This window comes from Zootoca vivipara, chromosome 9 (assembly GCF_965207765.1).
Source record: "Zootoca vivipara chromosome 9, rZooViv2.hap1.1, whole genome shotgun sequence".
Lineage (NCBI taxonomy): Eukaryota > Metazoa > Chordata > Lepidosauria > Squamata > Lacertidae > Zootoca > Zootoca vivipara.
This window is the reverse complement of record NC_142592.1, coordinates 28,376,276-28,400,972: the sequence shown is the minus strand read 5'-3', so window position 1 is coordinate 28,400,972 and position 24,697 is coordinate 28,376,276. Positions and strand designations below refer to the sequence as shown.

Here is a 24,697-nt window from a genome sequence, read left to right as displayed (position 1 = left end):
CAGCGTGCAGACCAGCCCGATTCCAGACTAGCATGGACAGAGTGCCTACCGGCGCCAGCAGACCATAATGAATGAATAATGCCTTGGCTCTGTTTACAGTCTTTAGTGCTACATGGAAGGAAGCATCCCATCTGCTTTCTGCTCAGAACTGTTTTAAACAGAAATGGATACTGTTGCTTTGCTGTTTTCGCGGAGCAGAAGACAATGCTTTCAAGGTCATTCCTTGAAAAATTGAAATGCGGATTTCAAGTTCCAGATAAAACCCTGGAGTTTGTGAGGCATCAGGGTCCACCCACCATCTCCAGGTAGCAGAGGTTGCTGAAAGCCTCCTTTCGTTTTAGTGGGGGTTCTTGCATGTGTCGTGACAGCAATCAGAAGAACCAGCTGGATTGGGACAAAGACCCATTTAGTCCAGCCTCCTGCTCTCAGAGTGGCCAACCAGGTGTATGCAGTAAGCCCCAAAGCAGGACCTGAGTGCAGCAGCACTTGTGATTCCTAGCCAATGGCTAGCCTCCACTCCCATTGTTCAGCCTGGACACTGAGGTAAAGCTCCAAGGGCCTTCTGGCGGTTCCCTCACTGTGAGAAGTAAAGCTACAGGGAACCAGGCAGAGAGGGCCTTCTTGATAGTGGCTCCTGCCCTATGGAACACCTTTCCATCAGATGGCAGGGAAATAAACAACTATCTGACTTTTAGAAGACATCTGGAGGCAGCCCTGTTTAGGGAAGTTTTTAATGTTTGATGTTTTATCATGTTTTTAATATTCTGTTGGGAGCCGCCCAGAGTGGCTGGGGAAACCCAGCCAGATGGGCGGGGTATAAATAAATAAATTAAATAAATTAAATAAATTAAATAAATTATTATCATCATCATCATCATCATCATCATCATCATCCTCCATGGATTAGCCCCATATACGTGAGGAGAGGTTACTCAAGCACTATACTTGCTTTTTATATTGTTTTTGTTTTGGAAAGTGCAAATTAGTAGCTTCCCATTAGAATATTAACTGAGCCAGCAGGCAGTTGGACTAGATGACCCTCAGAGCCCCTCCCAACTCTTCAGTTCCATGATTATATGTTCTTAAATGTCCATGTGCAGCTACTTCATTTCCCCGTTCGCGTGAGTGACAAAGGAAGCCAGGAAGCCGCAGTTTCTTGTTGATACCCAAACTGGGAAGCTTCCAAACAAACTGGAACATGGAGGCATGATCTAGAGCTGGATTCCAGACCTTGAATTGCTTGGAAGCCATTTGCTATAGTTCCTGGTTCCGTCATCCCTCGAAGCTATGGGAAACTTTGGCTTCTTGGCTTGTTCATCGTTTTGCACAAAAGGAGAAGCTCTGGGTGGGTGCGTTAAATTAATCTGCATCCCTTGGGTTATTGAGCTGAGGCTTATAAATGCAGCCGCAGCAATAATTACCTCGTATTGTAATACTCAAATCATTTGTTGGGGATGGGGGAATTAAAGCGATCTAAATAGACGCTACTGCGCTAAACACGCTTGTAAGATGACATTATTCCGAGGACTGCAGGCAACTTTCAGAAGTCAAAGCGAGATTTCACAGTGTTTGTAAAGTATTCCTAATACCTACACATGCAGCATGAGAAGAATGGCAGCCTAAATGTACAATTGGGCTCAATGCCCTTCATGTTTCTTTTTATCATAAGCAATCTGCTTCTATGGGAGACCACGTTTGCCAATTACTTCATGTTGCTTAAAAGAGAAACCAAAATCGCCCAGCAAGTGCGGAAACTTTTAAAAACAGGCTTTGAAATATATCTCAGACTGTTCTTTCAAGCAGCTTCCCACCACTTTGTGCTCAATTAGTTTGCACTCCCAGAACGAAATGTCAAATCAAACGATGGCGGGATCTGAGCAAACTTTTCAAGGCAGAGTTGGGGATAAGTATGGTATTGAAATCAAGCTGTATCTAAAGAAAACATCTCTGGGATATTTTCTTCCCTCCTATGTGACTTAGTCTAGAATGCCAAAGCCTGAAAGGATAAAGGGGTTAGCTTGTCAAAATGACCATTTTCAAAAAAAGGAAGTGAAGGCTTTTATTCAGGTAAGGGAAATGTCTGTCTTTATGCATTGGAATTCTTCTTTATCAACACTTATGAGAGCCATCAGGGCCGGGCTGTCTGTGAGGCAGGGTGGGGCAGTTGCCTCAGGCAGCAGTCCCTGAGGGTGCTTCTGCCACTGCTTCCTGCAACACACCTGCTGCTTCCTGCCAGGCAACCACAATAGGAAGTGGTGGTAGTAGCCAGCTAGGCGGAGCTGCTTATTCTCTGAGGCAGTAGCGGGTGAAGGCAGGCCAGAGGCACCTCTGTCTTCACTGGCTGCTCCAGTGGCTGCCCTGCTGTTGTTGTCCATTGTCCATGCAGTCCGTTGTCCTTATCTCACGGCTGAACAGAGGGCATGGCTGAGTGACTTTCCCATAAGTTCCTTATTGGAATTGTGTTAGAGCTCCTCCTGGCAGCGGGGAGGGGAGCTCTCCCTCATTCCATAATTATCCCCTTGTGGAGGAGCGATGTTGGGAGACGATGCAACAGTCTGGCCACTTCAGCTCAAAATCCTACACTTGAGCAGGGACAAGCATGCTAAGCATGCCCAATCGCACACATTCACCACTATCCCCGTCATCCTGCTTGAGTTGGAGGGCCAAGTCTGAAGTGGGGAAGCTCCCTCTTCTTTCTAATTCACCCGAGTGGCTGCCTATGGTCGGTGGATTCCCCTGTTTTGCTAGACCAACTGAGATTGCTTCCATAAACTTTCATAAAAAGTGCGTAGGCTCCCTTGCACCCTTAGCAAGAAGATCTATCAGCATTCCCCCCATCCCTTGTGCCCTTGGCAAGGAGCACCTTTTGTGCTCTGCCAGTGACTTCTTCCACAGCCACTGGGGTCAGGCCTGCTTGGCTCCATCTCTCCTCTCCCTCCTCCTCCAATTCCTTTAGACCGTCTGTCTGTGCGTGCACTTGGAGCCAGGGTGGAGAGGCGCATTTTTTGTGCCTTCCCTGGGCCTCCATCCTTGGCAGAGGCCTACCTGGCCAACCTCTAGGTAGAAAGGTAAAAGATAAAGGACCCCTGGACAGTTAAGTCCAGTCAAAGGCAACTATGGGGTTGCAGCGCTCATCTCGCTTTCAGGCCGAGGGAGCCGGAGTTTGTTCACAGACAGCTTTCTGGCTCATGTGGCCAGCATGACTAAACCACTTCTGGTGCAATGGAACACTATGACAGAAACCAGTCATAGTTTCTGTCATACCACTATGACAGAAAGCCGTTTACATTCCCGGCACAGCAATATCTATTTATCTACTTGCATTTGTCTGCTTTCGAACTGCTAGGTTGGCAGGAGTTGGGACGGAGCAACGGGAGCTCACCCCATCGCGGGGATTCGAACCGCTGACCTTCTGATCGGGAAGCCCTATGCTCTGTGGTTTAACCCACAGCGCCACCCGCATCCCTAACCTCTAGGTATGCCCCTGCATATAAGAGGTATGCCTTGTAGTTTGGATGGCGCATTTTCTCAGATCACCTAATTGTCCTCCTGTCCCTTCTATAGAAACTCCAGCCAGATTTCATGGTGCCACTGATTTTTTAGCTTGACAGGTTCCTCTTTGTTTTTAACTCCACCTTTCCAGGCCCCTCTTGCTAGTGTAACACCGTTGCATTTATAGCCTGAAGCACAGCAACCTGGAAACTGTTGCTAACAGTTGCAGTAGCTAGATTAATAAATTGCATTGGGAACATGTTCCCTCCAAGGTGACTACCTTCCGCTCCTTTAGGCATACAAAGTCACGGCTGACAGCACGCACCACACATTCAAAACTGCATTCCCCTTAGGGAACAAGTGCCGTAAATGATAAACACTACAGATCAGCAAGGAATAATGTGATTAATTAGTGTTGGCTGACTCCGGACAGTTCAACACTTCCTCTGTTGAATTAAAAGTGTCTGCAATACTTGGAGACTTAAAAAAAATGAATAAATCAGAGTGAACTCGGTGCCCGTGATCTGCTAATACCCTAGATGTAAAGGGCAGTTTGCATTGTTGCTATTTAGGTCATTATTTTATTTAGGTAATTTACAAACCACTTCGCATTTCAAAGAAAAACTCTTAAGCAGTTTACGATGTCCCAAAAATATCACAAATCAACTGCAAAAAGAGTTATAAAAAAATTACATGTTTTAGAGCAGTGCCGAGAATAATTAGATAAGCTATCTTCTTGAACACAACTATAAACTGAAACATATGGGGACTATAATAACTACAAGCAGATTCAAAATGCAGAAATGCAGCAGAGACAACCAGACTCCTCCAAGCTGCAGCGCTCTCCCTTCTGCTGCTGTCTCACCAACTTAAGCTCAGTTACAAGAATCTATACCAGGGGGTAGACACTTCTGACTTCCCATGTGAAAGCCTGGCTCCACGTGGCAAGGCCTGGTTGTTCCAGACAAAAAGAGGGCATGGTGTATGTCAGGTGACTTACGGCATGGGCCCTGATCAAGATCAGCTGGATTAGGGGGATGTAATCTGTTGCACGCTTTACAAAGTAGGATGAGTCCTTGCACGGCAAGAAGGGTGCATTATAGTCCTAAGAAAACAGATGGTTCATTCTAGGGAGCCATTTAGACTAGTAGCTGATGGGAATAGTCGAGGCTGGTGAATGAGCACTCAGCAAGGCTTCATTGGCATCAAGCATCAGCCAGAGAACACTGTTAGGCATATCAGGGCTCAGTTCAGGAATGTGGGAAGTGGCAGTAAAAAGGATGTTCAGCATAATGACCACAGCTCAGGAAACAAGCATCAAATTTTGTACTCCATTGCTTTATGCCTCGGAAGTGAAATGGTAATCAAAACAAACCTTTGCTTATTTTATGTAATGCTGTTTCATTTAGAGGGGTCACTACCCTGGTGCTTTGCTCTGATTGACTTGTGGGGGATTTACTCCTGAGTAAAGCTTTTCAGATTGCAGCCAAAGAAGCCTTCTAACGTTCCTTGACCTCACCTTGAACTGAAGGTTGGGAGAAGACGAGATGTTACTTTAAATTAGCAGCCTTCAACACACTGGAATCTGCCCACCCCACCCCACCCCACCCTGAAAAACCACAACAGCCCCCCTTGTTCTTGATTTAAAACACACATTGGGCCATGTTTTGCTGATTGTGGGCAGGACAGCAAATGGTGCCTCCTCCTCTGTTCAAGGCACAAAGGACCTCAGGACTGTCCTGTTATTTGGGCACCTGAACAGAAACCCCCCACAAGGTCCTTCATGATATCAAATTAAATAACTAAACAATTTGCTGCCTTTTCATGACCCTCCTAAACTCCTCTGCCTCGGGGTAGAGCCAGCACAGCTTTGTCGTCGTCCTGGGAAAAACCGCTTGCACAATTCACCGAAGTCATTCATTAGCAGGGAACTGTGTATGCTGAGCAAGGTTAGCATTTGTCTGTTTGGGGTTTGTTTTGCAGACTCTGCAAATGGATGTAAACAAGCTGAATATCACGTTGCTTCGGATTTTCCGCCAAGGAGTGGCTGCTGCTTTAGGACTGCTGCCGCAGCAAGTGCACATCAACAGACTCATTGTAAGTGGTGAGCATTTTGTGTGGCAATTTGCATTTTTGGCTTTCATTTCCTGAGAATAAAAACCCAGCAAAGTTTTAAACAGTGAAATATCTCCCCTAACTGCTGACTGGAAGGGTGACTTCTGATGGCCACTGAATATTTTTCATATAGCTCATTCTTCTCTAGAGAGTTCCGGTTTATATATACCACCATGGTTGCATGAGTGTGAAAACAGACCAAAAAAAATTCTGATATTGTCCCGAGCACCAAAATTACCCCAGAACCTGACCACTGTAGAGTCAGAAGGTCAAGTCACATGATCACATTCCACATGGCCAACCAGCTTTCTTTAATTTGCATCTTGAGCTGCCGTTGGATATGGTGAATGGGTTATGTGCAAGGTCTACAGTAGGACATAGCAAACCTTCAAGGGGTGACACTATGCCCAGAGAGGCTTTGATGGAGTTCAGAAGTACCACACCCAACACCTTCCCCCTGGGCAAATTCCTATTTGGGCTCAAAAAGTATCCCACCAATGCTCATAAGAATCTGCCAAATTCTAGTGAGAGGAGACCACTGGCCCACCTAGTTCTGTTTTTGTCACCACTTGTCACAGTGCCGGTAGTGGCTACTCTAGAGTAACGACGCCTCACAGCTCTGCATTTTTATCCTTTTATTTAGTGCAGTCTATTTACAGTGCAGAAACAGTGCTATGTACATGTTGCTAGTCCGGTGCAGAACCTCCGAATGGAGATTCCCGCGTTTTCCTCCAGCAAAGTAGCCTGGGGATCCCAAATCTCCGCCCACGACGTTTCCTGCGCAATTCCGGGGTCACTGGGATCAGCCTTCTTCCCACGGTCTCCCTGCTTCCCCCTTCCGTTCCCAAGTGGCGCCTTGGCTTGGCTACCTTGCTCGAGCCCTGGCTCCTACTTCCTGATTCCTCGCTAGAGACATCTCCCTCCCCGCTTCCACTTGCGCTTGGGGAAGAGCTTGTGGTTAAGATGGGAGGCGGCTGTCTATAGCTGCTGTCCCTCACACCACTGAATGGCAGCAACTTTCCATGTTTTCAGAGAGGAGACTTTCTCTTAAAATATGAAGGTGCCAGGGGTTGAACCCGGCCTTTGTTTGCATAAAGGCATGTAATCCACCGCTGAGCTACAACTCTTCAGTTGATTCCATCCTGGTTCCTTGTGTAGTTAGCAGGCATGTGGCAGACATCTAGCAAAACAGTGATCAAATTATGAATGAAATTTGCTCCAGACTTTTGGGAAGAGAACACCTACCCACCAATTTAATGAGGATCATGCAGGGTCATTTCTGAGCTTCTTTTCTCTATATATGAGGTGTGGGGAGCCTCAGGTCCAGGGGCTGAATATGGCCCTCCAGAACTCTCTAGCTAGCCTTCGGAAGTGTCCCCTGGCTGGAATGTGTCCTGCAACTTTGATAACGTCTCTTGCTTGTCTGAATGAAGGATAGAGGGGGATGTGAGAGTATGTGTAGAAACTAGCCTACCATACAAAAATAAAAATCAGTGTTAATTGCTCTGGCTGCCTTTGCCTGTGGCCTCACCCACCATTGGCATGTGACCCTCAGGAGTTAAAAATGTGGCCCTTGGGCTGAAAGGGAGTTTTCCAGCCCTGCTCTATATAATGTTATACACAACATATTCAAAATGCATATACAAAGTTCTGGTTATTTTTGCATCTGTTCTTAACCAGTTCGTTTCCGCAGAACTTACCTGGTGAAACTGGTCCGATGGGGAGATTTTACTTGCACTGTAACACAGAAATAGGTTAGCAGTGAGAGACATTATATTGTGTTCCACATGTACAACACGCTGTATATCACCTCAGTCATGGACGATTCATTTTAAAACCAAATTTAGTTGTGTGGATTACAAGACACAGTCAACATGTGCCTCATAACACCACAAGATGGTTGTGCACGGCTCATGCATGGCCTGTGGAGCAGCCATGGCTGAATTTGGCAAAACGCAATCCCACTTCTGACTCGGAAGAAATGTCACGTGGAATGTTACGTGAATCACAAATGTGAGAGCTTCACCTTTAGGGTTATTAACTTTCCAACAATTATGTCTAGATTAGTTTTCCACTTTCTACTTTGGCCTTTGAGAGTTCATGGTCCTGTAGCTGGGTGGACTTGCTTGTGGTTGGTTGACAGCATATCATGTGTGCCCCTATGAGGGAGATGAAACGTCTGTTTTCATGGCCATCAGAATTTGCTGGAGCAAACTAAATGAAGTTGAAGTTGTCCGAATGTATGATGTAACGTCTTTCTGATGGTGTGAATTCAAGTTTGGATTATTTGCTTAAGGGTAACATGACACATTAGAAAACTGTAAATAAGTAGCTATTATCAGGAAAGGATGTGAATCACCAAATTTAATCCATGGATTTCAAACCCCCTATATTTAGCCCTTGGTGGTTTTTATCTTCGCACTGATGGCTTGCACCTCACTCCTAAACATTTGCATCCACATAACTGACTGTAACATCACTTAATAGATGCTGCAACCCCAGATTAATATATCATAGACACTGCATGGACACACTCTGCACCATATTCCAGTATTCATGTGAATCTAGTGGTAGGTTTGGGTATTTGATTCTCTTGGATCCATGTGGGATTTAAATTCTAGGTCTTCAGGAATCTGTCTGCTTTAAAATAGACCCAGATAAGTCCCCTGGAGAACTCTGGGCTTTTACAGAGGCTTCTCTGCCCTGGTGCGTAGCAATGACATCATCACTATGCACCCAGATTTGGAGACTTTTAAGCACAGCATAAGGAAGAGGAAATTTTAAACATCTGAACTGCCATTTGGATGTTCTAAATACCAACTAGACTCAGTTTGGTAGATATTCTACTTAATCCAATCATTCTGATTTGAACTGAGGGGAATTCACCCAGCTCTGATCTCTCTTGAACACTTGTAAGAAGAGCAAATCTTTGAATCATACCGTGTTTTGTTATTGGTAGAGATTTTTTAGATGTCAGCGTCCTGCTCATATTTATGTTTTCCAATTCTGCTAGGGCAAGAAGAACTGTGTTGAGCTCTTTGTATCACCAGTAAACAGAAAAGGTGTTTCTGAGACACTACCGTCTGAAGAAGTCTTGAGATCTCTTAATATCAATGTGCTACACCACAGTTTATCCCAGTTTGGAATTACCGAAGTCTCTCCAGAGGTAAGCAATCATGAGTATATCATGCTGCATCTCATTATTCAATATGCACCTCACATGTGCTCTTATTAAGGCCTCTGATCATTTCAAAACTGAGGTAGTGATATAGTGCATAGTAGATAAATGTGCTCCTGGTCATGCCAAAATACAAATTCAGATTCTAGCCTTAGTCAGATGTTTCCTGCCCAGTTCTCAGTTTCTAATTTTTTCAGTCTGAAGTTTGGTTTTTCACATTTTCACATCAGTTTGCAATTTCTTTAAAAGTACTCATGAAAATTCATTATTGCAAATTTCTCCCAACATACACATTTTTGCAAAGCAGTTTTGTAATATACAGTGGTACCTTGGTTCTCAAACTCAATCCGTTCTGGAAGTCTGTTTGACTTCCAAAACGTCCCCAACCAAGACACGGCTGCTGATCGGCTGATTGGCCCCAGAAACAATGTCAACAGCCGAAACGAACATTTGGCGTGAAAAAATTTCTCAAACCGACACTTACTTCCGGGTTTGCGCCATTCGGGAGCCGATTTGTTCGTCAACTAAGCTGTTCGGGAACCAAGGTACCACTGTAATGCATTTTTGTGGGTTATTTTCATTAATATATGCACTTATATGCATTCATTACGCTAGCATATGTATTTTGTTCTGTACATTACTTGACTTGCAAACTGCATTGCAAAATTCAGAAAATTGTGATGGTTGGCTACGTATTGTTTCAGCAAGTGAGAATGAGGCATGTTTGCATTTAAATGCAATCTGAATCAAATTTCTCTTCCATTCCCACCCATGAAAAGGTCAGTGAGAATGTGAGGAGCGAGCCCTGCTACTTGAAACTGCTCAGCTGACACACAGCTGGCATTTATCAGCCTCCGTCAGACTGATGTTAACTGCATGCCATGTTGTGTGGTTGATGCACACAGCAGCATTAAGGGGCGGTAGCAGCCCCACACATGTTCTTGGTGTGTTTGGTAGCCACAGGTACCAAATGCATGAATGGGGCTTCTGATGTTCGTATTGTGGGGGAAAGACCAAAGGCTCAGCCAGAAGGTAATCAAAACATTAACACAGAACTTTGTGGCACCTTACAGCTTAGCTGTTTTGTTTTGACATGAGATTTACAAGGCTTGTGATTAAAATTTTAGCTTATTTGAAACAAAACGTACATCGTTTTGACTACCCAAATACGCATGCATATGCTGCAATTGAGAAATGCAATTTAGCTTGAGCAAAAGTTTAGTTCCACTCCATTTGAGGATGTATCAACAGAGAAGAGCCTTGACTACTACAAACTGTGAAGCAGCATAATATAAAGGTTGGGTTAGATGCAGACTAAGTCAGGATTTTTTTATAACTTTCTTTGCTTATCAGATGCCTCCTAAGATTTCGTTTGCACCTGCTTTCAGTTCTCTATATGGTTCACAGATTAAGGTCGCCTTATATAGCTATTGAAGGAGTTGTGGGCGGAGATACCAAACAAGTCGACCGAAAGTTTAAGCAATTCCAGTTACCTTCTCACCTGCTGAACCTGGTGATTTCCAAGAAGGAATTAGACTTGGCTATTTAACTTGACACAGTTGGATTCATGGGTAGAAAGAATTTTCCAGTGCTCACTAATGAAGGTATAAATTCCCCTTCCTAGACAGGTTAGGGTGGTTTTTGTATCATACTTGTTAGAAGCGTGATTGGAACTGATTCATCCAAGCATTTTATATTATAGAAAAACACAACAAAGATTTTTTTAAAAAACAACCACCTTCCTATCTACCTGACAAGGGCTCTCAAGTGTGCAACCAGAACAGTGTAATTACATTTTGTTTTGCTTTTGTGTTTTTTATAAAATCAAAGAAAAACGTCTTGCAAGGCAAGCACGAATCGGGTAAACTCTGGAGCAAAGAAGGATTTTATGCTGTCATCATATTTCTCAGCATCTTTGTTATCATTGTGACATGCCTGATGGTAAGTCTGTTTCTTTACATTTTCTTCAGCTCATGCCTGTCTCAAAAGCCCAACCGGCAGATTTGTGCCAGAAGTATTTACATAATGCAGTCCGGTCTTTAACCACTAACAAAAAGCAATAAAAAAAAATTATGCACAGCCAGACTTGATGTAAGCTGGGTGTTTGCATCTGGAACGACTAAAGCTTTTCTGCAGCTGACTCGAAAACGGCTTACGTCTCACATTTATTTTGTAAGGGGTAGAGCCCAGTTCAAAGCATGTGTGCTTACTTACAGCCAGCGTTGCTGAGCATGGGGAGCCCTCCTCAAAAATCAGTAAGTCTTCTTCTCAATGGGAAGAAAAAGTGGAGCAGATGACATCCAGCCCATCGGTCCTTCCACTAAACAGCTGGTTGGTGTGTACTTACTGCTTTTTGGAGAGGGCTTCACAGATGAAGCCTATGCAGCTCGACTGGTGGAGAGAAACCATGGGTGATATTTTCCTACTCAGAGTAGAGCTATTGAAGTTAGTTCTTAATTAGCTCCAAGTGCTCTACTCTGACTAGGACAGGCACCCCCAAACTTCGGCCCTCCAGATGTTTTGGACTACAATTCCCATCTTCCTCAACCACTGGTCCTGTTAGCTAGGGATCATGGGAGTTGTAGCCAAAACATCTGGAGGGCCGCAGTTTGGGGATGCCTGGACTAGGACACGCTGAACACCACCCTATATATGCAACATTCTTTGCATAGGCCATTCTTCATTCAGCTGGGGGGGGGGGGAGAGAGCAGAGGGTCTATTAGAAGCCCTTTGAAGGGAAGCTTTTAATGTTTGATGTTCCATTGTGTTTTTAATAATCTGTTGGAAGCCACCCAGAGCGTAATATTATATTATTATTATTATTATTATTATTATTATTATTATTATTATTATTATTTAGTTCAAAGTAGCATCAGAACTACTTTGTTTGGTTGGTTGCAGGTTGTTTTGGGCAATTAAAGTGAATTAGCAAATATAATATATAATAAATAATAGTAATAAAGTATATCATCAAATGTTTATTATTCCTAACTGCTAAACAACATTAACACCAAAAATGCCCCCACCTTTTCATTAATGCTCATGAATTAAAGGAAGTTGGGGGCAAGTAGATTTTTCTGTGCAAGGATAATGCAGTTCTGGTACTCCAAACAAAATCCCGGGCTCTTAAGTCTTTAATTGAAAATGTCTATTTTCTTTTGCATCCAGTTCTGGTTGATGGATCCTGAGGTTCTACTACAAAAAAAGGCAATGTAATCTGCTGACTCCAGAGCTGGGGGGTATTCATGCAGAATTGTTTGTATATATGTCCCTTAGATGGATTGGAGTGGTTACATTTTTTGAAGTGTATGCTAGGAGTATTTAATAGTTAAATGGGAACCTAGAACCTAGCAACTGAAATGATGAATATTGGCATGAAGATGGTTCCCAGAGAACCCTCAGCTGCAGACAATACAAACTGAGGTTTATTTTACAGGAAGTGCTGAGTATTCTGGTCTAATCCCTACCGTACATTTAAAGCACATTGCATGCACATTTTAAACACATGGCTTCATCCCAAAGGATCCCAGGATCTGCAGTTTACCCTTCACAGAGCTACAGTTATTAGCACTTTAAACAAACTATGGTTCCCATGATACATTGGGGGGAACCATGTGCTTTAAATGTGGACGTGACCTCTTTTGAAAAGAATCTGTAGCACAAAATGCTCATTTTAAAACATTGCCACTGACATTCTTTGCCGTTGACTGATGCCTCGTTTAATCCAGTTTCTCTCCCCTCCCCTCCCGAATTTAAGATAAAATCAGCTCTTCTCTCTGTTTTCAATAGGTCCTGTACCGACTGAAAGAGAAAATACAATTTTCGGTGAGACAAGATAAGAGCAAGAAACAGGAAATACACCTTTCAGCCATCCCACTGCAGAGAACTCCGTCCGAGTACAAGCCAGCAAACAGAATGGTCCAGCCTGAACTGGCTCCTAAAGCTGTGAATGTCATAGTAGATCCACAAGGGCAATGTGCTCCTGACATCAAGCCCACCCTTTCAACCAGCCCATCCCCTTTCAAGATCAAGTCAGTGGGGCTTCAAGAAAGGTAGGCTTACACCTCTCCAGATGCAGTTTGCCATTGTTCCCCTGTGTTATAAGCAGGTGAGACAAGTTATGTGGCCCTGCAGATGTTGTTGCGCTCCTCCTACCATCAGTCCCAGCCAAGCATGAGCAGAGGTTATGAGAGCTCATTCATTCACTCCATTTCTATGCTGCCCATTTACCCAAACGCTCTGGGAGTTGTGCTCCAGCAAGATGCAGAGGGCCACAGGTTGCCCACCCTTGCTATAAAGGATGCTATTTTCTGAGTATAATCAGAGATTATAATTTGCACTTAAACTGCCAAGTATTGAAATAATGTTTGGAATCAGTAAAGGTATTAAAAATAAAAAAAAAGTTGGCAGCTTCCAAATATTTCCAAAGAGGAAAACAAACATGCTTTGAATCCGAAATGTGATCTTTTTGGATTGAATGGTTAATTTCATCATTTTGCTTTCCTGTGTTTATGTCCTGGCCTGGGTTGCAGCACATCTGCTGGAAAGCCATCAATTAGAAACATACCTTCTAGTGCAAGCACTTTTCATAAATCATCGATACGCTGTGCAGTGACTCTTGTTGGCTAAAGTAAGCCCAGCTAGCCGACAAAAGAAAGATGCAAAGAGCATGCAGGCAACAGAAGCGAGGCAGGAGGGTGGGTGATCAAAAATACTGTTGTTTAGAAGCATTGGTGTTTAGGAAGAACAGATTCCTATTAAACAATGACATCTCAGCAATAGATGTGTTTTCATCAAAGGTATGTCAGAAATTGCAACAGCATACAGGATGTGTTCTGAATACTTAAAAGGGCTTCTCTTTTGTTCAAATAAAGGAGTTCTACTGGTTTCTCTGTGCAATAAAATAGTCAACAATGAAGAGAGGCCATTGGTTCTCAAGAAGCAAATGGAAATTCTACAGATATGCCCAGGTTGCATGGATATCTGTACCTGGATGGGGAAACGTAACCAAGTGATGTCTGTGTAGCTTCCACCAATCAGTTGTTCTGGAGAGAGACCCAATCACTCAGGAGAAAGATGGGAAGCTGGCTTTGGTACCCCATCACTGCTGCATCTCCTTCCCCTGCCAAAAAGCTAGTAAATGGAGATCTGCTCGGTTGGATTAGAATCATTATGTGTTTGGTGATCCCCAAGGTTCTTTTGAGATCTTGAAATCTGCACATAAATGTAGTAGTCTATCACAATCTCTCTGGAATACTGAGCTGCAGATAGACACAAATTCTATTTAAAGAGAACAGAGTAAGATCGCTCCCCACACCCCTTTCAGACTTCATGTGGTTTTTTTCCCCCTCCGGAGCAACTACAGTTCTGGCCAAGTCATTATTTTTACAAGCTGGAGAGGGATTATTAGCAGGCCCATGGCCTAGGTATACATGCTAGAGGCATAAATCCCTTTGCTTATAAAGGTGGCCCCTTTGACATTTGTTGAAAACATTGCTATTATGATGGTGTTCATAAAAAGTACCAACATAAAAAGTAACAACATGAAGTGTTCTTCAAAGTGCCCTGCTTCCTGCCTCTCCACCCCAGATCAGTCTTAAAATATAGCTTAGGGTGGGCTTTTGATCCTTACTGAACATTTTGCTCCCCTTAACGCACTTCAATATGAAATAGCACTGTGACAAAGTCTGAAACAGGTGTACAAAATTCTAGCTAATGTGGGATATATGATATGAGCAGTCGGATCTCTACTGCATTGTTGAACAATTCATACCTGAATTGGGTGAGGTGCGGCAGAGAGAACTAAGCAAATCAGGTGTCTGTGTGAAATAGTTTCCTCATACGTGACATTGTCTGTGTGGTGAAGAGAAAGGGGCATGTCTGTGCCCAAAAAAATGTGTACTATGTTTCCTCCCAACATCTCTCTCAACCATTCTCCATCGGTGAACAAGAAAAGAAATAGCACTGGGAAGGAGAGGGGGTTTTTGGCGAAATTCTCATGGATGAGGTGTAGGGGTTTAGATTATTTTAAGTTATCCTTATAGTAGCGCTGCAAGGTAGGACAGTTTTAGCATCCCACATATTGCAGGTGCAGGCTGAGGTGATGGCGACTTGACTAGAGCTTCTCACAGTGTAGTCCTACACATGTCTACTCAAAAGTAAGCCCCACTGAGATCAATGGGTTCGACTCCCTGGTCAGTGTGATGGGGATTGTCATTTGTCACCAACCTAAAGTTTGAACCAGGAACATCTTGCCCTGAAATTCACATTCTCAGGCAGTGTGTGAGACAACCAGACAAATACTGATGTTTGAAAAATCGAAAGTAGGAAATATCAAGTGGATATAATCTGATTGACAATCACAGTCCCAACACATTATCCTAACTATTTTTGAGCAGCTTCAATGCTGTGCAAAATGCCACCGTGAAGCACCATGTACAGAGGCGAAAGCATCATTAATCAGGATTATGCCACATCTTTCCTTATACTACCAGAAGCTTCCTGGTTATTAGCAATATTTTGTGAGCTCACTAAATTCACTCTGGAATATTATTTAAGTGCATATGGTGTGGGCTGAGAACTTGCCATAGAGTTCTCCCTAGTGTAGGCATGATGCTGTTGCTTGATGGATAGTGACATCTAGAGGAAGAAGATAATATTGTCAGTGGACCTTCTGTTCCATCTGTTACAAATTCTTGTGAGAGTTCATTCGAGAAATTAGAATGTGCCCCTTGGTGGCACTTCTTCTGCTTTAACCAGCTCAGTAGTCCGTTTATATTTATCTTTCACTAGTGTGGCCTAATATTACTATCATAAGAGAAGTTACTGGAAAGTAACAATCTGGGGGGAGGTCTCGTGTGTGTGTGTGTGTGTGTGTGTGTGTGTGTGTGTGTATGTTTGGGGGTAGTGATAATTTTATTCTCTAGCGTTCACAGCGGAAACCTGGCATTGGCAGTATTGATCTCTACACAGTGAAACAGAGAGCAGATAATAGGATGCGTGTCCTCACCAACCATTCCTAAGTGGTACCAACTGATCTCTGTGGATTCCATTGGCTACGGATCAGGAAGCAGCCTGTGACACTAAAGTTACCAGATTTTTTTTCAATGAATCCAGGGACACTTTTCAATTTCTTACTAAATAGATGGATTTTGTCAGGGGACTGATTTGTAAATCCGGGGACTGCCCCCAGGAAACGGGGATGTCTGGCAACCTTATGTTACACTGGCACAAAGCAAGACACAGCGTTGTCTTGTACCTAGGAGTCATTTCCCCTTCTTGGACTTGTCTTTGCTTCACTTGTTCCCCTGGGCCTCGGCTAGCTTACCCTTGTTCATATACCTTGGGGTAGGGGGAGAGGGAGGGAGGGAGGGAGGGAGCTACAGCAGTTTAAGAGGTGGGCAACCTTTTCAGGATCAAGGATCAAATTCCCACTGGAGAATGTGACTATAGATGCTGCAGGCCTCAGTTCAGCACCGGCCCCAATGCCTACCTAGGCTTACTGATCCCAGGAGGGCAACATGCAGCACTCCTCCTTGTAATTCTAATTAGATTATCTAAATAATAATAATAATAATAATAATAATAATAATAATAATTTATTTATACCCCACCCATCTGGCTGAGTCTCCCCAGCCACTCTGGGCAGCTCCCAATTGATTATTAAAACAATACAGCATTAAATATTAAAAGCTTCCCTAAGCAGGGCTGTCTTCAGATGTCTTTTAAAATTAGGATAGCTATTTATTTTGTTGACATCTAATGGAAGGGCGTTCCACAGGGCGGGTGCTGCTACCGAGAAGGCCGTCTGTCTGGTTCCCTGTAACCTCACTTCTCGCAATGAGAGAACTGCCAGAAGGCCCTCAGCACTGGGTCTCAGTGTCCGGGCTGAACGGTGGGGGTGGAGACGCTCCTTCAGGTATACAGGACCGAGGCTGTTTTGGGCTTTAAAGGTCAGCACCAACACTTTGAATTGTGTTCGGAAACGTACTGGGAACCAATATAGGTCTTTCAAGACCGGTGTTATGTGATCTCGGCGGCTGCTCCCAGTCACCAGTCTCGCTGCCACATTCTGGATTAATTCTAGTTTCCGGGTCACCTTAAAAGGTAGCCCTACATAGAGCGCATTGCAGTAATCCAAGCGAGAGATAACTAGAGCATGCACCACTCTGGTGAGACAGTCTGCGGGGAGGCCATTTAGAGCTTTAAAGGTCAGCACCAACACTTTGAATTGTGCTCGAAAACGTACTGGGAGCCAGTGTAGATCTCTCAGGACCAGTGTTACATGGTCCCGGCGGCTGCTCCCAGTCACCAATCTAGCAGCCACATTCTGGATTAGTTGCAGTTTCCAGGTCACCTTCAAAGGTAGCCCCATGTAGAGCGCATTGCAGTAGTCCAAGCAGGAGATAACCAGAGCATGCACCACTCTGGCAAGACAGTCCGCAGGCAGGTATGGTCTCAGCCTGCGTAACAGATGGAGCTGATAGACAGCTGCCCTGGACACAGAATTAACCTGCGCCTCCATGGACAGGTGTGAGTCCAAAATGACTCCCAGGCTGCGCACCAGTCATTTATGGGTTTATCCTATCACATTTCACGTGTTTTTATTTTTCAAACACAGATATTAATGATTGAGGCTGCAATCCTGACCCCACTTACCTGGGAGTAAGCTTCATTGTTCAATAGACCTTTGAGTAGACATGGGATTGTATCCAAGGTTAGTGAACCCATTGGAATTAATGGACATGACAAAGTTTGGTCTGCTAATTTCAATTGATCTACTCTGAGTAGAACTTGGTTGGCTGTAACCCATTACTAGGATTGCCCTGCAATTTGGGGAAATCTATAGGTTACAATGTGGGGCGCCCTATTAATGCATGTGCAGCCTCTAAGAGCATTTGGTTCAGCAGGTATAGACTAGGCTGGGAAAGGCCACCATTCACCTGTGACAAGCTATCTGCTTTTTCAAATACTTCTGTATGGAAAAAGCAGGGCCTCAAGTGTCTCTTTCGCTCTCATACCTTTTAGGTACTGATAAATGCCTTCCTTTCTAATATTTAATTAATTGAGCAGAATTGCTGGCGTAAGTATCACTGTTTGTGCTATATATAACCTAATTATTATTAAACACTTCCTGCCTTTATGGTTCAGCATTCTGTTAACGGACTTTCGGGCATTGTGTAGCTCTCTGCAATTTGAATAATGAAACCGAGCCAGTGTTTGTGGATGGTTTCACAAGCATGAGAACCTAATATATATTTACAGGAAGGGATCTGGAATTTCCTGGCCGAAATACACAGCTTTGCATAGATTTGGAGGATAAATTTACTCCATTGTGCTGAGATGAATATGCTTTTCTTTGTGCTTAATATAACTCTTAGGCATTTGCTTTCAGGGAAATGTCAATAACAGTTGTTTAAAGCAGAAGCTTGGGATACCCCCCAAAAAAAAAGTTGTTTCAGAAGAGTATTTCAAAGATTGGAAACAATGGAGGGGAGAGTGCTGTGGTTTAGTTATTTATAAAAATGTTTGTATACCACAGTTTCATTTAAACAATCAACATGGTATGCAGCAATTATAATACCATAAAAAAGCAGCACAAATGTGACCCTACCAGGTTCCTATCAATGCCCAATGCCTTAGCCAAGCCTGTTCTTTCCTGTAATCAATAAAGTTGTGGCTTAATTCAACCCAATACCAGTCTCCTATGACATTCTTGTGGCCTCCCTTCACCTGCTATAGCCATTATGCACCTGTGGAACAGCAAATATAACACCATTAAAAAACAAAACAAAAATTAAACTGGATCACCAGCTAATTATTATGGGGAAATATTTTTTCCCCATTGTCTGTGTATGTCAGGCAGCAAAGAAACATTTTCAGCTAACATTCCAGAGTTACTGTAGAATGCATTTGCTGAATCTCTTTTGGAAGAGGATTCCACAGGAGTGGGTCGGTAACGCAGAAGGCTTGGTTTCATGTTGGTGTCAAATGAGCCTCACCTCACCAAGATGGGGAGGCAGGTGACCCACGATGCTTCTGCAGATGATAGTGATTGAGCTGGGATTTAAAGGTTCAGGCAGTCCTTAAGGTACCCTGTTCTTATGGATTAGATCGGGGTTTCCCAAACTTGGATCTCCAGCTATTGTTGGACTACAACTCCCATCATCCCTAGCTAGCAGGAGCAGTGATCAGGGAGGATGAGACTTGTAGTCCAAAAACAGCTGGAGACCCAAGTTTGGAAAAGCCCATCTTTAGATTCTTCTTCTTGAGTATTGAAAGCATAAATATTTTTAAAAAATAATTTTTATTGTATTTTATATAGAAAAAGGAAGAAAAAAATACAAAAATATAAAACAATATCATCAAATCTTGTTTCTTCAATGTTCTTCACTTATCCTTCTTACCATTCTTTTATAGTAAACTCCTAACATTTCCCAAATCATAACTAAACATCACAAAAATGCATCTTGGTTATCTTATTTATGGCTAATTCTTAAATGTTTTATATGAAATAGTGAAGGAAAAGAAAAAAAAGAAAAAAAACCATAATAATAACAAAAAGATATAATCATACTTTCCCATTTTGAATCTAAACATTTCGGACTTCCTCATTCCCCCTTCTTGAGTTCTTTATAATTCACTAATTGTTGCAGTTTCCAACTCTAAACTCACATTCTTCCTTCCAAATTATAACTTCTTTTTAACCATTAACCCTTCATACTTCACATTGCCTTTATTACCCCATATTCTCTACCCTTTTACTCAAAAATATTCAAACTTAATTATCAAACTCTTTTACCCCCTTTATATTCCCACCCATAAAACTAAATCATTGAAAGCATAAATAGACACCATGTGTACTGGCCCCCACTCTCTGCAGTCTGCGCATTGGGTGGCCTTATGAGGTGCCCATGTGCAAAGAGATGTAGATGCCTAGTATACCTCCATGCAGGGAGGAGTCTCCTGACTAGTCCAGGATTCCTCCTTCCATGGAACAGCCAGATGTGACATCAGTGGGTACATGTGGCTGACATGCATGACATCAGCATGGGGTCATCAGCTAACCACCACAACTCCACAAGCCCCTCACACGTTTTCAGCCCACAAAGACCTTAATACAAAGTAATTGGAAATATCATAATTTAGGGAAGTGAATTTAAAAGAAGCTAAAGTTTTAAGTAGGCACTTTCTCTTACTGATTCACAATGCAGGTATTTCAGTCTGAGGGGAAATGGAGAACAAACATCAGGTTAGTATCTTCAAGGCGGAAATACAACTGTTTGTGACAGTAAACCAGGAACAGGGAACTTGAGGCTCTGGAAGTGTTTCTTTTGGACTACAACTCCCATCAGCTGCAGCCAGCATGGCCAATGGTCAGGGATGATGAGGGTTGTTGTCTAGATGGCCCCACCCCTACAGTAAATATTCACAACAGCGACTTTCCACTGAACACAGAGCATTGTCTTTTTTGCTGCACGCTGTGGCCTATGCCAAAGGAGATCTTCCACCTTTCCTAAGAAACAAAGTTCAAAAGAGCTCATAAACTCTGGTGGTTATATTTTGGATTGGACAACTCCCAAGAGACACTCAGTTTTTAATGACAAAGCTACTTACAGCATCAGCATCTCCAGAGTCAAATAAATCTGCAGTTGCCACCACACTTTTTATGTAAATTAGCCCAGTGTTTTGTTTTGCTTTTTTTTTTCCTAAGAGAAGCTTAAGCATATTGCAGCCTCACAGTTCTTATCGAGGCTTGATCCTTGTTACATTCGTTGCTACTGGTTTTAGCTTGTACACAGGAAACTGCAGTGCCAATCAATTTCATTCCCAAGGTGACAGGAAACCTTCTTCAGTCAGTTGTTGATTGCGCTTGTCTTTGCTGCACCACCCATTGCATTTATTCCCTTTGGCTGAACTTAAGACAGATTAATCACTGGCTGACATCTGGCAGACAGTTTTGGTAGCTTGTCAGTGATTTGTCTCAGTGGCCTGTTAAAAGGTTCTTTGTATTTATAAGTGGCTGTGGGTGGGGGGAAGGGGAGGTTCAAGACTGCAACTTAGGGCCCACCTATCTAGGAGTAACCCCACTGAACTCAATAAGTCTTATTTCTGACACGAGAGCACTAAAATCGTTTTCTTTTTCTTTTCTTTTCTTTTTTTAAAAAAATTATTTTCAAAGAGTTTAGAACTTTTCATTCCCCCAACATTTTAGGAGGATGAATAGTGTCAATATGTGGCTAGCACTAAGAAAACCAGGGTGTGCGAATGCAGTTAAATGCATGTGCAAATTAAAGAATTGTTCAGTCTGTATTGGACTGCCTTGCTCACTTTAAGTTCCCAATTGTTCCTCTGAAGCCCCACCCTAACCCTCCCCACAGATGATGCAAATAATGGTCTCACCAGCTTTTGAATGCAGAATCATAGAATCATAGAGTTGGGAGAGACCACAAAGGCCATCCAGTCCAACCCCCTGCCAAGCAGGAAACACCATCAAAGCATTCTTGACATATGCCTGTCAAGCCTCTGCTTAAAGCCCTCCAAAGAAGGAGACTCCACCACACTCCTTGGTAGCAAATTCCACTGCCGAACAGCTCTTACTGTCAGGAAGTTCTTCCTAATGTTTAGGTGGAATCTTCTTTCTTGTAGTTTGAATTCAGCCCTGGGATTTTCCAGGATTTTCCCAGCAAGACTGGGACGGTCCCTCGTCTGAAACCCTAGAGAGCTTCAGACCATGGATCTGACTTAGTACACAGCAGGATCCCTGGTTCTTCATCAACCAGGCTAACGCCAGCCTTGATGGCAGGCTGTATGGGGAGGGCAAGCATGACTATGCGCCTCAGCAGATGCACTGCCTACCGGTGTGTTCTGCATACAAAGACACGATTCCTTGTGGATCACTGTCAGCAAAGGATACTTTTGTCCTTGCTGCATCAGAGGGCACTGTTCCAGTGCTTTACCTTTCCATGTAGGAATGAACGGCAACCAGTCACTTGATACAAGGGGAAAGTAAAAGAATACACTCTGGGCCACTGCTAATGTAGTGACCCCAGTCGTTGAGAATCAAGTCCTCTCCTAACCACACAGACCATCTGATTTGTGTTTCTTGTGTTCAGTAGATGGGGAACCCTCCAACTCCCAGTATCCCTGACTGTTGGGCCACACTGGTTGGTGCTGATGGGATAAATATCTGAAGGGCTATAGATTCCCAGTCCCTATGATAGAGAGTGATGGAGACCAGCAGGAGAGCAGGACAAAATGTTGGGAAGTTGATAGGTGTGTGTACGCACACAGAGAGAGGTATGAATCTGGGGTGGGGGGTGGGGGTTACTGCCAATGTTTCATCTGAAAGCATGGTTTACATGATAACATTCCAGTTCGATGGTAGAACTAATTGACAGGAAAAGATGGGAGGCTGTCTAAGCGTTCAGTTTTGAACAGTCAGTTCCCGTTGCTCGGCAGCGCAGCCTTATCGAGGGAAGTACAGGAGTGAATTGGCAGTAGTTTAGAAAGCCTGATTAAAAGAGGGAAAGCTGAAATTGCTCTCATGTCAGCTGTTTTCCTGCACAGGATGTTGAGCGATTCCTGTCCCAGCCAGATACTGATTGCTTAAAACTAGAAGTCTAGAAGTACTTGTTGAAATCATTTCCTCCTCCTCCTCCTCCTTCTTTTCCCCATTTATTTATTTATTTTTGAGATGATAAAGTCTGAATGAGTGACTTGGAGTATGAAGTTGGGCATTGAAGATGCTGGGCAGTTCATGAGACATAGAATCAACAGGGTGGAAAGGGAGCCACAAAGATCATCCAGTTGACTCCTCTCCCAATGCAAGAAACTCACGACTACCACATCCCAAGGCAGTCTGTGTGACCTACGTTGTACAGGTGCCTAGGTAATGTGGTCCCACTTCTCTTAAGTGACATCAGGCAACACACAAACATACAATAAGCAGAAAGGAGAACCAAGGAAGACAGAAGTTGTGTCAGAAAACTTGGGGACAACAGACACACAGCTTGTTTAGATGCTATCCTGATTGTGTGGCTTGCTACCAGGAAGCAGGGACCATGGAGATGTGTCACTGTACAGTTAGGTGTTTGTATGAAGGATTGTCACCTGGCATAGGCTAACAGGGACACATACCTTGAATAACATCCTGTTCCCCTGCTCACACATTTAGCTAACTGGTCAACCAAGTCCCATAAAGAGTGGTTTATTTATTTTTAGAATAGCCCTATAACTGTCAATTTTCACACAACCTTTTGCCCATACATGCAACAAGTAACTTAAGCAGTCAGCACTAAATCCTTCGTCCTGTCCCAATTAACACTTGGTTTTGAGATAAATTTTGAAGTACAAGCAAGGCCTTCCATCCATCCATCCATCCATCCATCATTTCCCACCTTTCTTCCATCATGGAACCCAAAGTGGTTCTCAAATGGTCTCTCCCCTCCAGATGGATTCACATATGTATATCACTGAATTTATCACAGTTCTACATATGTCAGGGGTGTTTAAAGGTGCCTGCATGGTGTCCTAAATGTGTTCAGCTGTCTTCCAAGATGGTGTGCCCTGAGCTGTTGGTGTGATAAAAGTGCAGTGGTTGCGGATAGTGTATGCATGGACATCACTAGGGTTAAACCGGATGGCGTTTTAGTGTATTCATGTCATCTGAATTAATGGGGTGGTTAATTAAAAACAACCCCCTGGCATATCTCAGCAGCAGCTAGCACATGCCACCCTAGACACACAAGCATTTGCACAGCGTGCTTTTCACATTCTGCTCTCTGTGATCACTGTTCATAGACTGGCTACCCAGTCTTTAAAGCACGTTCATGCCACACTCTGAACATGATGCTCTATGTGATTTCTTCTGTACAAACAAATGTCACACACAAATAAGAAGCCCCATGGAGCTGTTCCTATCAAACTAAAGTACAGCGTGCATGCTTTTTCTGTGTGTCTCCACCCCACCCAAATGGGATGATTTGATCTCTTGTCTTCCACCAACCCCTTTGTGGTGTTGATTCCAACGTGTTTGGTTTGGGTTTTGGTTTTTTTAAAACAAATTTTCAGTTGAAAGCAAAGGACAAAACATCTAAGTACTATTTTACTTTGCTTCATTGTATGATGTTGATACAGTATTAGAAAACAGGCTCTCTAAAAGTCTGTTTGGAAAGAGAGAACCAGAGAGCCCTAGAGCCAAAAATAGGGTGGCAAACCCCACAGGGCAGTGTACTACACTTGTACTGAAAGAAGGAGAACAATTTAGCATCTTTCCACTGATGAGCATGGAAGTGTCTATGGCATGTTGCAAGGGTTCTGGGAACACTGTGGAAAAACCTATCCTCCTTTGGGATTCACCCCCAAATATACAGAAGGCAGAATTCACAGGATATACACACACCTACAGGGTCCACATCCAGGCAGATGGATTCATTGCTCAGCATCTTGTGATGCTTATAGTCTGACGTGCACTTGCTTGCACAAGCAGCATTTATTAAAAATAAAAATGATAATGTTGTTATTACGGTACATTGCTGCCCCACTTTTCCTCTAAAGAACTCAAGGTGGCATACATGGTTCTCTTCCTCACAGTGTTCTACCTTCACAATGTGCTTCATTCCCAAGTGGAGATTTGAACCCTGGCCTCCCAGGTCCTAGTACAACATTCTTTTCTTTTTACTGGAAAATTTATTAATTTGGTTTTCAAATTAAAAATTTGCAGAGATATATCAAACATAAATAATAAAAACAAGATTCCAAGAAATCTCCTGGACTTCCACCCTCCCCTTTGTGGGTACTATCATTAATCCTTTCTTCCTGCATCTTTTATGGTAATCCAAATCCTTTCCCTCTTCCATTATGTCCAGAATTCAATCTTAAACTACAAGTGATATTCCAATCCTACTAACT

General features: G+C 43.2%; 1 protein-coding gene across 2 annotated transcripts in view; it reads left to right on the top strand.

The window, feature by feature from the left end:
* PTPRR (protein tyrosine phosphatase receptor type R) overlaps positions 1–24,697 on the top strand; it is a 106,968-nt gene that overhangs the window by 61,963 nt on the left and 20,308 nt on the right. For both annotated transcript variants that reach the window (XM_060279667.2, XM_088676728.1), the window contains 4 exons: positions 5,476–5,589; positions 8,621–8,773; positions 10,616–10,726; positions 12,575–12,837. In XM_060279667.2, the coding sequence (XP_060135650.2) occupies positions 5,476–5,589; positions 8,621–8,773; positions 10,616–10,726; positions 12,575–12,837 (641 nt within the window). The remainder of the gene's footprint in view (positions 1–5,475; positions 5,590–8,620; positions 8,774–10,615; positions 10,727–12,574; positions 12,838–24,697) is intronic.